At 23.1% G+C, this 12,103-nt stretch overlaps 1 protein-coding gene across 1 annotated transcript in view; it reads right to left on the bottom strand.

The window, feature by feature from the left end:
• Positions 1–565: 565 nt before the first annotated feature.
• The window catches only part of LOC129610464 (ecdysone-inducible protein E75-like), a 36,712-nt gene continuing 25,174 nt past the window's right edge, over positions 566–12,103 (bottom strand). The window contains exon 3 of the mRNA XM_055523066.1: positions 566–3,963. Within this exon, the coding sequence (XP_055379041.1) occupies positions 1,300–3,963 (2,664 nt within the window). The 3' untranslated portion in view covers positions 566–1,299. The remainder of the gene's footprint in view (positions 3,964–12,103) is intronic.

The raw sequence follows: 12,103 nt of genomic DNA on the forward strand, positions 1-12,103 counted from the left end.
ACTACAGAAATATTTTCACATTTTGTTGTTTTTGTTGTATTTTTATTTTATTTTTTTTTCATTTTTTTTTTCAATAACTTTGTTATTTAAATATTAAAACAATTTTACATTTAAAAACTTTTTTTTTTACATTATTTTTCATTCAATTTTTTTGTTGAGTGTATATTTATTATTTTATTTAATATTTTTAATTTTAGAGAAAACTATTATTTTTTTTTTAAATATTATAAATGTATAATAGTTTAAAGGTTAATTTAAATTTTATTTGTTTTGTACAAATTTTAACATGTTTTAAAAATTTTTCATCTTTTTAGAAAGATTTGAAAAATAAAATTGAAAAAAAAAACGAATGAAGAAACAAGACAAAAAATGACAATAATTTTAATTGCAAAATTTTTTACCATTTTTTACCATTTTAAGTGAAACTTTTGAAAGTTATTACAAAATACAATACAACAACATATTTACATAAAATATGTTTATTAAAAAACATCATATTTCTTATTATGTAATTCAAAATTATTTGAATATCCTAATATAATAATAATTATAATAATAATGGTAATTGTAATATGAATTTGAAATTAAAATCGCAAAAAGAAATAATTTCATGTTGGAGTTTCTGTGAGAAAATTAAAATAAATTTCTCACAATTAAATTTAATTTTGATTATTTGAAAATTATTAATTGAAATTTAAATTTCAATTTGTTTAATTTTAAAAAATTAAAAGTATTATTAAAAAAAAAAAAATTATTGTAGAACAACAAAGCTAATTCTAAATGATTTATAAAGAAAAAAAAAAAACTTAAGCCATGTTTATTAATTTATTAATTTTTTTAAATATTTTATAATATTAATTGTTTGTGTGTTTTTTTTTCCACAAAAAAAGAAAAAAAAAAATATTTAAATTTATAATAAAATACAAACTATAGCATCATTTACCTTTTGTTGTTTAGTTAATTCTTCATATGTACATAATAAAAGAGAGAATTTATGATCTACATAACACACTCTTCTTTCTCTTTGATTTTTTCAAATTTTTTTTTTTTTTTGTAATTTTTTTACTTGTTTTATTGAAAAATTCTTATATTTAAAAGTAAATTTTTTTTTCCTATACTGCTACATTGTTTTTTGTTTTTACAATTCTTCTTAATAGTTACATACATAATTATTTTTAATTATTATAAAATTCCAATTTACTCACTTTCATTTCTATTTGTTTTTTTTTTTTTTTTACTTTTAAAAACTAACCAAATATGTAATGAAAAAAATGTTTATTTTTTGCAAAACTTAAATTGTTACGCTTCTAATAAAACTTTGTGTATTGTTGTTGTTGTAGCTGGGGATGGTGCCGGTGATACTGTTACTTGTGGGCAATTTGGTGTTGCCGCTGTAACTGTTACATCAGGTGATACTGATGGATATTTGTGCGCTACTAATGCAGCTGGTATTTTTTGCACATGTTGTTGCTGTTGTTGTATTGATGATACTGTTGTTACTGATAATGGTGGTGGTGGTGTTGGTGATTTTTTTGATAAATTCAATGGTTGCTGGGAATCAGCAATATCAACTTGTAATTCAATTAAACGTGGTGAATGTGTTGCTGATGGTGATGGTCGCGGCGGGCTAACTGATGTTGAATGCGGTGATTGAAAGTAACTACTATTTGTTGTACTACCATTACTACAACTGCTACTATTACTATGCGGTGAAACAGATTGTTGACGTAGGGTTGTTGTTGTAATAACACTTTGACCCTGCCACCGCATTGTATGTTGCTGTTGTCCTGAAGATTGTTGTTGATGCTGATGAGATGGTGGTGGTGGAGATGATAGTGTTACAGTTGTTGTTGATGGTGATGTTGGTGCATTACCAATTAATAATGGTGATGCTGATGGTTGATAATGATGATGATGATGATTATGTGATGATTGAGATGGTGGATTACTATTATTATTTGTTTGAGCAACAATTAAACCATTTGGATTTGGGCTGCTGCTACTACCGCGCATAATATAATTTTGTATAATATCTGAACGTTTAATTTGTTCAGGTGTCATACGAGGTTCAGCCATTAAACTTTTTGCTAGTACTGAATGTGTACTTGATAAGGACGAATGTTGTTGCTGATTTGTTGGTATTTGCGGTGATAGGGCTGGAGCTGCCGATGTTGATTGTGTTGTTGTTGATAAATTACTGTTATTGTGATGGTTATAGTTATTATTACTATTACTGTTACTGCTATTCAAATTATTGCTATTTGATGTAGAATTATTGGTGGTAGTATTTAAATTTCGTGTCAGATGCATATGCAATTGACTTTGTTGCTGATTCACTGGTGATGGTGACGGTATATTTTGGGGTACGGTTGTTGGCGAAGCAGATGATGTTGTTGTTGATTGTTGGTTGGTGCTTGGACTTGGTGATGTTGAATGACCAGCTGGTGTAATTTGAACTATTGGTGGTGTAGTTGTTGAAGTTGCTGCGCCACTTGAATTGCAAGAATTGCCAGTTGTACTTGTTGTGTGTGGATCATTTTCTGAGCTATCGTAGTCCCGATGGCGTAGAGCACGGAACTTTTTATGTGGTTTGTATGCTTCGTCCATTAGAGAATTTGTATCATATAATGGTGGTGCTTGTAATACACGTTTTAAAACTGGCATATCTTCAACGATCTGTCGTTTCGTTGCACCATTGCTGGCATTACTATTATTATTACTTTGCGGTGTTGAATTTGTTGTTGCTGCTGCTGCTGTTGTTGAATGGCCATTTGTAACATGGGCTACAGCTTCAGCGTCCAAAGCATCATCAACAGATGATCTTGGGCTTGAGCATGATGATCCACCACCACTGCTTACAGTTTTGGTGGATTCAGCCTTTTCATTACCACTTTCTATGCCAGAATCGGTTGGTGAATCTAACTTTCTGTAACGACCACCGTTACTTAAATGATGATGCAATAAATGTGTTGAAGAGGTTGTAGAATGTGATCTTGCAACTGGGGTTATTGTTAAACCATTTTGGGTTAAATGAGCATGTGAGCCAACAACAACATCGATATCTTCAGCCGATGAACCAGAATTTGCACGATGTCTCAATGGGCATGTACCAGATAAGGTAGCTGCCAATAGTGGAGCAGAACTTGCTAAAGATGATTGATGTCCATGATGATGATGATTATGTCCATGATAGTGATGATGGTGATGATGATGTTGAGGCGAATATTCTCCAATATCACCTGATTCAGTACTTGATACTGAACCCATTGGTGATTTAGCCATATCATCAATCATACGATCTCTATCATCCCAATTACTTCCGGATGATCCTGGACTTTTTGATGGTTGATCATCTTCCATTTGCCACATTTGTTGTCTTAATAATTCTTTATGTTCTGTTCTGAATACAACTAATTTTTCTGTATGCAATGTACTTAAAGTTCTTAAATCTGGTAATGTTTTTAATAATTCAGACATAAAATCTGGTTGATCTGGACGATTTTGATTGATTATTGTTTGTAAGCAACCCTTTAGTCTGCTATACATTTTATCAATTAATTCAATGTTACGTAAACCAGGGCGATCTGGTGTTATTAATACAATTGCACAAAATAAACCAATTTCAGCATCACTTAAATTCATAGAATTCATACGTTCTGCAAAATTAAATGTTGAATCAACTAAGAAACGAGCATTTGCACCATTTTGTATAGCATCACGACGCATTACTTGTCCATTCAAACAAATTATACTATTTATTGATGAATCAAACATACATATCAAACGTACAAATAATGCATCAAAAAGACCAGCTTTTAATAAAGTGAATTTATCATCTTGATTTAATAATTGAAATCCTGGTATCATACCAGCAAAATCAATAACACCACGTATAACATGTGCAAAACGTTCTGAAAATTCTTGTTCAGATTGTAATTCTGGTGCTGGATTTAATGGACATGCCTGTAATTAGATAAAAAATATTTAATTAGTATTCAAAGTTTATATTTTCAATTATTATTATTAATTTTAGTTGTTCATTTAAAAAAATTGTAATCATTTTGGAATTTTTTACCTTCAGCAATATTATTAAAATGGGACACAAGAACAAGTGAACATTTCAAACAGAAAACAAAACCTAAACAACCTTCAATAATGTAGACATAACAAAGTATAACCTTATAAATTTATTTCAATGAAAACTAAATGTTATTTGGAACATCCTTTATAATTACCTAACCTCATCTGTATATTAAAATATAGATTATATATAAAAATATAAAACATAAAATGTATTATGTATAAATTTTGCTTATATAATCTGTTAAACTTGAACTTTTTACTCCAAGGATCCATATATACTGTGTTATTTAAGCAAATATGCAAATATATTTTTGTAATATTATATTCTGTATTATTGTGTATGTATATACGTATCATAATATTCTATATAATAAAATATTGCCATATGAACAAACATTGACAATAAAATACTCGAAGATAACTCATATACAATATTTATATGTATATTGCTTCATGTCCTTGAAATATTTTTTTAATGTTTTGCGAAAAGAAAAGCAATATCACGAAAAAAAAATTATTGTGATAAAAAAAAAAGAATAAAAAAACAAGCAAAAAAATATTAAAATGAGGATAAAAAAAAAGAAAAAACCATAAAACCATTTAATATTTTTTAAGTAGATTTAGGACAGAAAATCCTTGAAATTTTGGTTAATTTTATACATGTACATGGTATGTACATAATGTTATATACGCAGGCAATATACTTGGGAATTAATGATTAAATGTTTGTTTATAGGTTGGTTTTTAATACACATAATTTTTTATTAATCTTATTCCTAAATATTTTATGTACAAATATATATGTATATCAAATGTATAACAAATATTTTATCAACATTTTCAAACTCTTTTAAATTTTAATAAAATTACATAATAATTTTGTAAACGCAGAATTAAATTATTGTAATTGAAATCTAAATATAAAAATCAACTATTAGTAATTTAAGAGAGGGAAAGAGAAAAATACTTTATCACTATTTTCACTTTAAGTATAGTTTTACTAAATAATTTAACAATTTTATCTCATACTCTCTGCTTAAAATATTAAAAGCTTTTCGTCTCTTAACATTTTTCCAACTATACTTTTGATGAAAATTATATGATGGCGCTGTTGTCGTATAAAATTTTTTTTTGTTTTCAAAATTATCATCACAATTATTGTTTCATACACATGATTGTAAGTTTGTAAAAGAGTGAAGATAGAGAAGGAGAAATAGCGTGTATGAAACTTTTATTTTTGAGAAAGAGAATGAGTTTGTATATAGAATTAAGATTTATGTAATAAAATAATATAAGTATATAAAAGCTTATAAAGAATTTCTTTAATAGTATAAAAGTATATAAATGAGATTTTAAAGAATAATAAGAAAATAAAAATAATTATTGGGGAATTTAAAAAAGAATTTGAAACGAAAAACTATGAAAATAAATAAGTATTGTATATAAGTAGTTAAAGAAATAGTGGAGATTAAAATAAACTATTTACTAAGTTTAAAATCGACTTGACTATATAGTCACGAAATAATTTACATAACAATAGAATGAGAATATGAGAATCATATACGAAGTAAGAATATAAGATTTCAAAGCGAAAAATATAACAGAAAGAACACGGCAAATGTAAAGTATATAGGAAGACATTTTTTCACTATTTATGCTTTTGCTGTTTTCTTTCTTTTTTATCTCTATAATATATTATATACTTTTCTCATTTAAATAAAATTATTATTATGTACCTATTAGGTGGGTATGTAAAAATAAAACTTAAATATTTTATAGTGTAATAGTATTAGTTAATGTACTTAATATATAATATTTAATATGACATTATCGTCAAGGTCGACGAACTAGAGTTCAAGGTTTTGTTCTTTTAATATATACAAATACATTTACAAGAAAGAATAATATGTATTTAAGTTTATAATCACATATTTGCTTAGTTTTTTTTTTAATTTTCTATTTTTTTGCAAATTAGTTTTTATAATTATAATTTTATAGTCGCAGATATGTATTTATATTAGGTATGTCTATAAAGAATTATATTTCAAAGAATTATATTTATATATACATACATAATTTGAAAATGATTTTGCTGATTTATAGTACAAAGTTTTCATTTCATATTTTATATCTTAATTAAATTTAATAAAAATTGAAATATACATATATTTAAGAATTAAATAAATAAAAACTGTTATAAATAAAAATCTGTTATATTAATTTTAATCTACAGTAATAGCTCAAGAAATTGTGTTTTCACTCATAAACATGCAAATAATTTCTATTCGTTGACGAAATTGTCAAAAATCACAGAATTCGGATAATAACTCAAAGTATAACAGTTTGCATTACAAAAAAAAAAAATTATTTTTCTTTCTTATTCTTAATAATGTTATAAGAATTATAAAAGCACTCATTTATTTGTTCTCCTCTCTATATACTTGTTATAATTATTTTATTATTTCTTTTATTCTTATGCTTTTTATTTAACTTAATTTATTTATCCTTGGAATTTGGAACATCCAAAATCATAAAAAAAAGAAGAAAACTGTTAGCGAATTTTTTTTTATATATATAAATATCACAAATATTTATGTATATACTGAGTGAATACGTTATATTTATTCCAAAAAGAAAAAAAATAATATTATGAGGCATAAGAAAAGGAAAATCTACAATAAAAATTGTGAATCCCATATATTGTTATATTAATATCGAAGTAAATAAAAAATTCTATTTACAGATATAAGTACATAGGCATAAATACTGAAGTAAACACGTGTATTTAATAAAAAAAAAATATTTTGAAATAAAACAATCAGTAATAATAAAATTATATAAGAGAAGTTAACAAATAAAAATATCAACTGTACACTAAAAATTTAATTAAAATATTAATATGTAATAAAATTAATTTAAGCGGCAAAAAATTCTCTTCGTATTTTATAAATTAAAATTAAGGTATATAAGAAATTTCCCTTCTCTAATTTCATTAACAACAGCAATATGCAATTTTCTTTTAGTACTACTGTTAAAGAAAAAATGTTGCTATATGAATGAATATCCTTGAGAAAAAAATAAAATAAAATAATCTAATTCTAATATACGAGTATAATAATAGGGAAACGAAATAATTTTAAAAATAGAAATAAACAACAAAAATTTTCTTTTCTAAATTATTATGAATCATCTTCAAAATAATTGTCGTTTATTATCATATTTTTGTAAATGTTAGATATATGGCGCCAATTATATGCATGTACGTACTTATAGGGAATTGTTATACAAATACGTACAGAGGATAATGTTATAATATGAAAATTTTTTTCTAATGAAAAATTTGTAATATTCTAATTTTAACTTGTATGTTAAATTTTTCTGTTATTTTTTTGTTCTTATTTATTGCAATATTAAAATGTTATTAGAGCACTGCCAAAATTTTAATACCTTCATTATAAAATATAAAAATGAGTATGTTACAAAATAGCGTTTGATTTATGACATAAATTTTTATGTATGCATATATGTATAAATTTTTTTTTAAATAATGTACAATTAAAAATTTATATTATCCCATAGAATATAGGAAAGAGAATATTTTAATTATATCATTGAATAATTTCTCTCAGTGTACTAACTTAGAGCACAGAGAAAAAATAATTTAGTAGTGATTTTTTTTCTTCTTCTTCTTCTTAAAATGTTCAATACAATGAAAGTGTATGGAGGAGAAGAAAAAATAAAACCAATATGTAGTGTTTTTTTTTTATTATTCTCAAATCTTTGGCTCTTCTGCCTTTTTATTTTATTTTGTTTTTTTTTTTTTGCTTGTTCTGTTTTTATGTTATGATTATTGTTTTTTTTGTTCTGCTTCAATATGAACCTAACAACAAAACGACCTTGTATCGAGTTATTATTTAGCCTTGAAAATGAAAAAAAAACAATAAGAATAAAAAATAAAAAAATAAAAATTTTTTTTTTTAATTTATACACGGCGTATGTTGTACACAAACATATATGTATATATATATATTTATTCATTAAACAATCTCACAAATCTACATAACAGTCTGCTATCAAATATATACTAACATTTTATATTTGTTCATATGCATGTATGTAATATCTATTTAACGTAACAGCAAAAATCACAAGAAAAAAAAAATTAAGTTTTGTGGCAGACTATAAAGAATTTATTAAAAACGCAAAAAAATGAAAAAAAAATGAGAATAACAAGAACAGAAAATGATAGAAAAAAAAATTATTCAAGATATGGCAAAAAAAATAAATTTTTGTTTTTGTTTTTTTTTTTTTGAAATTTTAAAAAAATTTTCCTTTTAATTTTTTTTTTTTAAGTGAAAGATTGTAAAAACAATTCGAAATATTTTTAAAATTTCAATTTTTGAATTGTTTTGAGTTTAATTAAGGAAATGAAATTTTAATTTGAAATTATTGGAATATAAGCTAAAAATTCGAAGAGTAGCGGACCTGCAGCCCCTGCCACGTCAACCAGCCATATGTCAAAATGACTAAAAAGATTTTATTAAATTGTCTTAATGAAATTTCATTAAAAATATATTTGTTAGCGCCTAATGTTATGCAATAAATTTATTCAAAGCATATTTTTATGCAATATTTCTTTATATTTTTTGTTTTAATTTAAATTTCATTATTATTATTATTAAATAGAAAATTACTTGTTAAGCTTGAAAAAACTGAAATTTTGAAAAAAAAAAATTTTTTTTTCCGTGTAGTTTGGCGGCGTTTAAATTATTATTGTATAATAAAAAATAACAAAAAACACAAAAAAAAAAAATAAAAATTTTCTTTTCCTTTTTCAATTTTCTAAAAATATCGTTAAGTAAAAATATCGAAAATAAAATATCGACGTCGTCAACGCTAAAATTTTTCTATTTTATTTTATTTTTTTTTCTGCATGTTTCTTCAAATTTAATGGCTACGGAATTGAATGGTATATGAAAAATAGAAATTGGAAAATTTTCAGTGAAGCAAGCAAAAAAATTGCAAAAAAAAAATTTACAAAATTTTGCAAATTTTTATTTGTTTTTGATTTTATGGTTTTTCTTTTTAAAAATTTTAAATATTCTATAGTACGTACATATATTAGCAACATTAGCAATAATAATTGATATACAATTATACAATTTAAAATACGAAATCTACGAAAAAAATAATTTTAATACATTTTGACTACAAAGTAATTAAAGCAAAATATTGAAAATTTTTCATAAAACGTAAATATAATTTTATTAAATATTTTTTTTTTGCGAGAGAAAGGTGACCGAAGCTTATTTCCTATTTGTTATTCTCATTCAAAATAACAATAATATAGAAAAATTATATTTTTTTTAATTAATATCAAATTGAATGATGTATGAGTGTGTGTACTTTTTTCAACCTAGTATATATATATATATATATATATTCATTTTGTATTATAAATATTTACATTAAAATATTTGCAAAACAATATTTATTAACCATATTATATTTATAAATGCGGAAAAAGTAATGTTCGTGTGGTTTTATAAAATTTTTCAATATTAAAATAATTGTACTAATAAAATGTATGATTTTATTAATTTTTTTTTAATTCAATTAATTTAAATAATTTTCTATAATTTTCAATCAACTACATAAATAATTAAAATTTCCTTGTTCTCAGATATTTTTTGCATATTGAATAATGAAAGCAAGTGTATATAACAGATGTACTTTTTCTTATCCCCTTTTATCACATAAACATTATATTTGTTATAAAAATTAAAAAAAATATTCATTCAATTAATAAATTAAACTTATTAATTAAAATTTTATTAATGTATTGATTTTTATTCTTAAAATACATTATAATTTTCATGTATTTACTCGTGTATGTATATATGTACACATATTATCTACACAACATGATATTATAACAAAAAAAAAGAAAAAGAAATGAGGTATCGGCATATACATATGTATGTACTTATAATATATAATATAGCACAGCAAAATATTAGAAATTTAATATTCTAGTTAACCTTCAAAAAAAAAACATTTTTTTTTTCACTATACACACACTTTATATAAGTACGAAGCAAATACGAGTATATAAAATTTAGCAAGATATTATAAATTATCTTATCGTTTATAATTGTAAATATGTAGTAGATTGTATATAGAATAGTATTTTTACTACTTATATATTAGTACGTAGACACATATACAATTTTGAGTACAAAATATTAAATATAAGATCTAGTAAATAATCCAAAATAAAAATGTGATAAAACTTGATAATTTTAAAAATATAAAATTTATTACGTATATACATAAGTAATTATTTTTGAGCCAATATTATTGTAGTAAATGTTATAAATATAGTTTTAATAAAAAGTTAATCATAAAATTTATTTAATGGAAACCCAAAAATGTAAACTTTTGTTTATTAATTTGTATTTCTTAATATTACAAATAATTTCTACATATAATAAAAGTATTGCATATCTGACGGCGTAATTTAATATTAAACTATTATTACGTTATATGATAATTATTTTGTTTTGTATATTTATGTCACGTTTATAATGATTTTATTAAATCCTATTATAAATAAAATGAATTACTGTTATTATATAAACGGTTAAGAATAATATACTTGATTATAACATTTATATTCGCACAAATAATATACATACATACAAATTTACATTATAATCTCAATTTTATAGATTAAAGCAAATGAATGACCTTGACAATAAAAAAAATAATCGGAAAAAATATATATATATATATATACAAACATATTTATATTGTAGCTATATTAAATTCTATATGTACGTAATATAAATTTTGTTTTCCTCAATATTACTCTCTTTTATTCCCTCTCTATTCTCTTTTCATTTAAAATTTGCCTATATATTGTTTATTAATAATACATTAAAATTGCATTAAAAATATTGACTACAGGGAAAAGTTTCTGTCATTATAGTAAAACGAAATTATCATAATGTGAAAGGTAGATAAGTGGGGGATATAGGGTATTTTTAGATAATAAAAAATTTTAATTGTTTTTCTATATATACTATCATGATACAGACTATCAAGCTAATTATTAATTTCTGATGAAAGTTATTTATTAAATTGAATACAAAAACATTTTTTCTCACTTTAGTGTGCAATTTTTTTTTTGTCTTTAATAATATTTTCATAATATTTGATTTGATTGCTTGTCATATTGAAATGCTTATACAAGTAAGAGAAAAGCTTGTTGTTATTCTCATTTATTCAATGAATTCGAATTACACAGAAAAAAAAATTATAATAAATACAGCAATAACAAAAACGATTCACAATCAAATTAAAAAAAAAAAATAATAATTCTACACTTTATGAATACAAATTAGTGACGCTGCATTTATTTGTTAACAACTTTTTAATAAAACGATAATTTATTATAAATACGTGCCAATAAACGTGAATATTTTCCGTTTGTGTGATAAAAAAAAAAGCTAACATCCGATAACGATTTAAAAAGAAAAAAAAAAATTTTAAATTTTGTTGTTGGTTCTTTTTTCCTGTTATTTTTTCTTATCACACGATACTTTTAATTAAAATCGAGTTTTTTATTTCAATTTTTAATTTTAGTTTGTTTTTTTCTTTTCTGAATTTTTACTTTTAAGGTTAAGGTTATGGTGACTTTGAGAAATTATTATTTTGCTTATTTAAACTATTTTTTTTGCTGTTGCTTTCCCTCCCTGACATTCACAATTTTTCTTAATGTATGTACATATGTATTTATTTACTCTATATGGATTAAGAAGGGTCTTATATTGGCATACATGTGTGCATGTATATATACTAAGTGGTTATATATGTGGTAAATATAAATAATAAAAAAAAAGAATAGAATTTTTAAATATAATAAAAATTGTAGATTTGAGACATTCTTTGGAAAATTTTTGTATAACATTGTATATTATTTACAATTTGAATTAATGTAGAATGTTTATATAACTTG

This window comes from Condylostylus longicornis, unplaced genomic scaffold (genome assembly GCF_029603195.1).
Source record: "Condylostylus longicornis isolate FDR11 unplaced genomic scaffold, ASM2960319v2 ptg000044l, whole genome shotgun sequence".
Taxonomy (NCBI): domain Eukaryota; kingdom Metazoa; phylum Arthropoda; class Insecta; order Diptera; family Dolichopodidae; genus Condylostylus; species Condylostylus longicornis.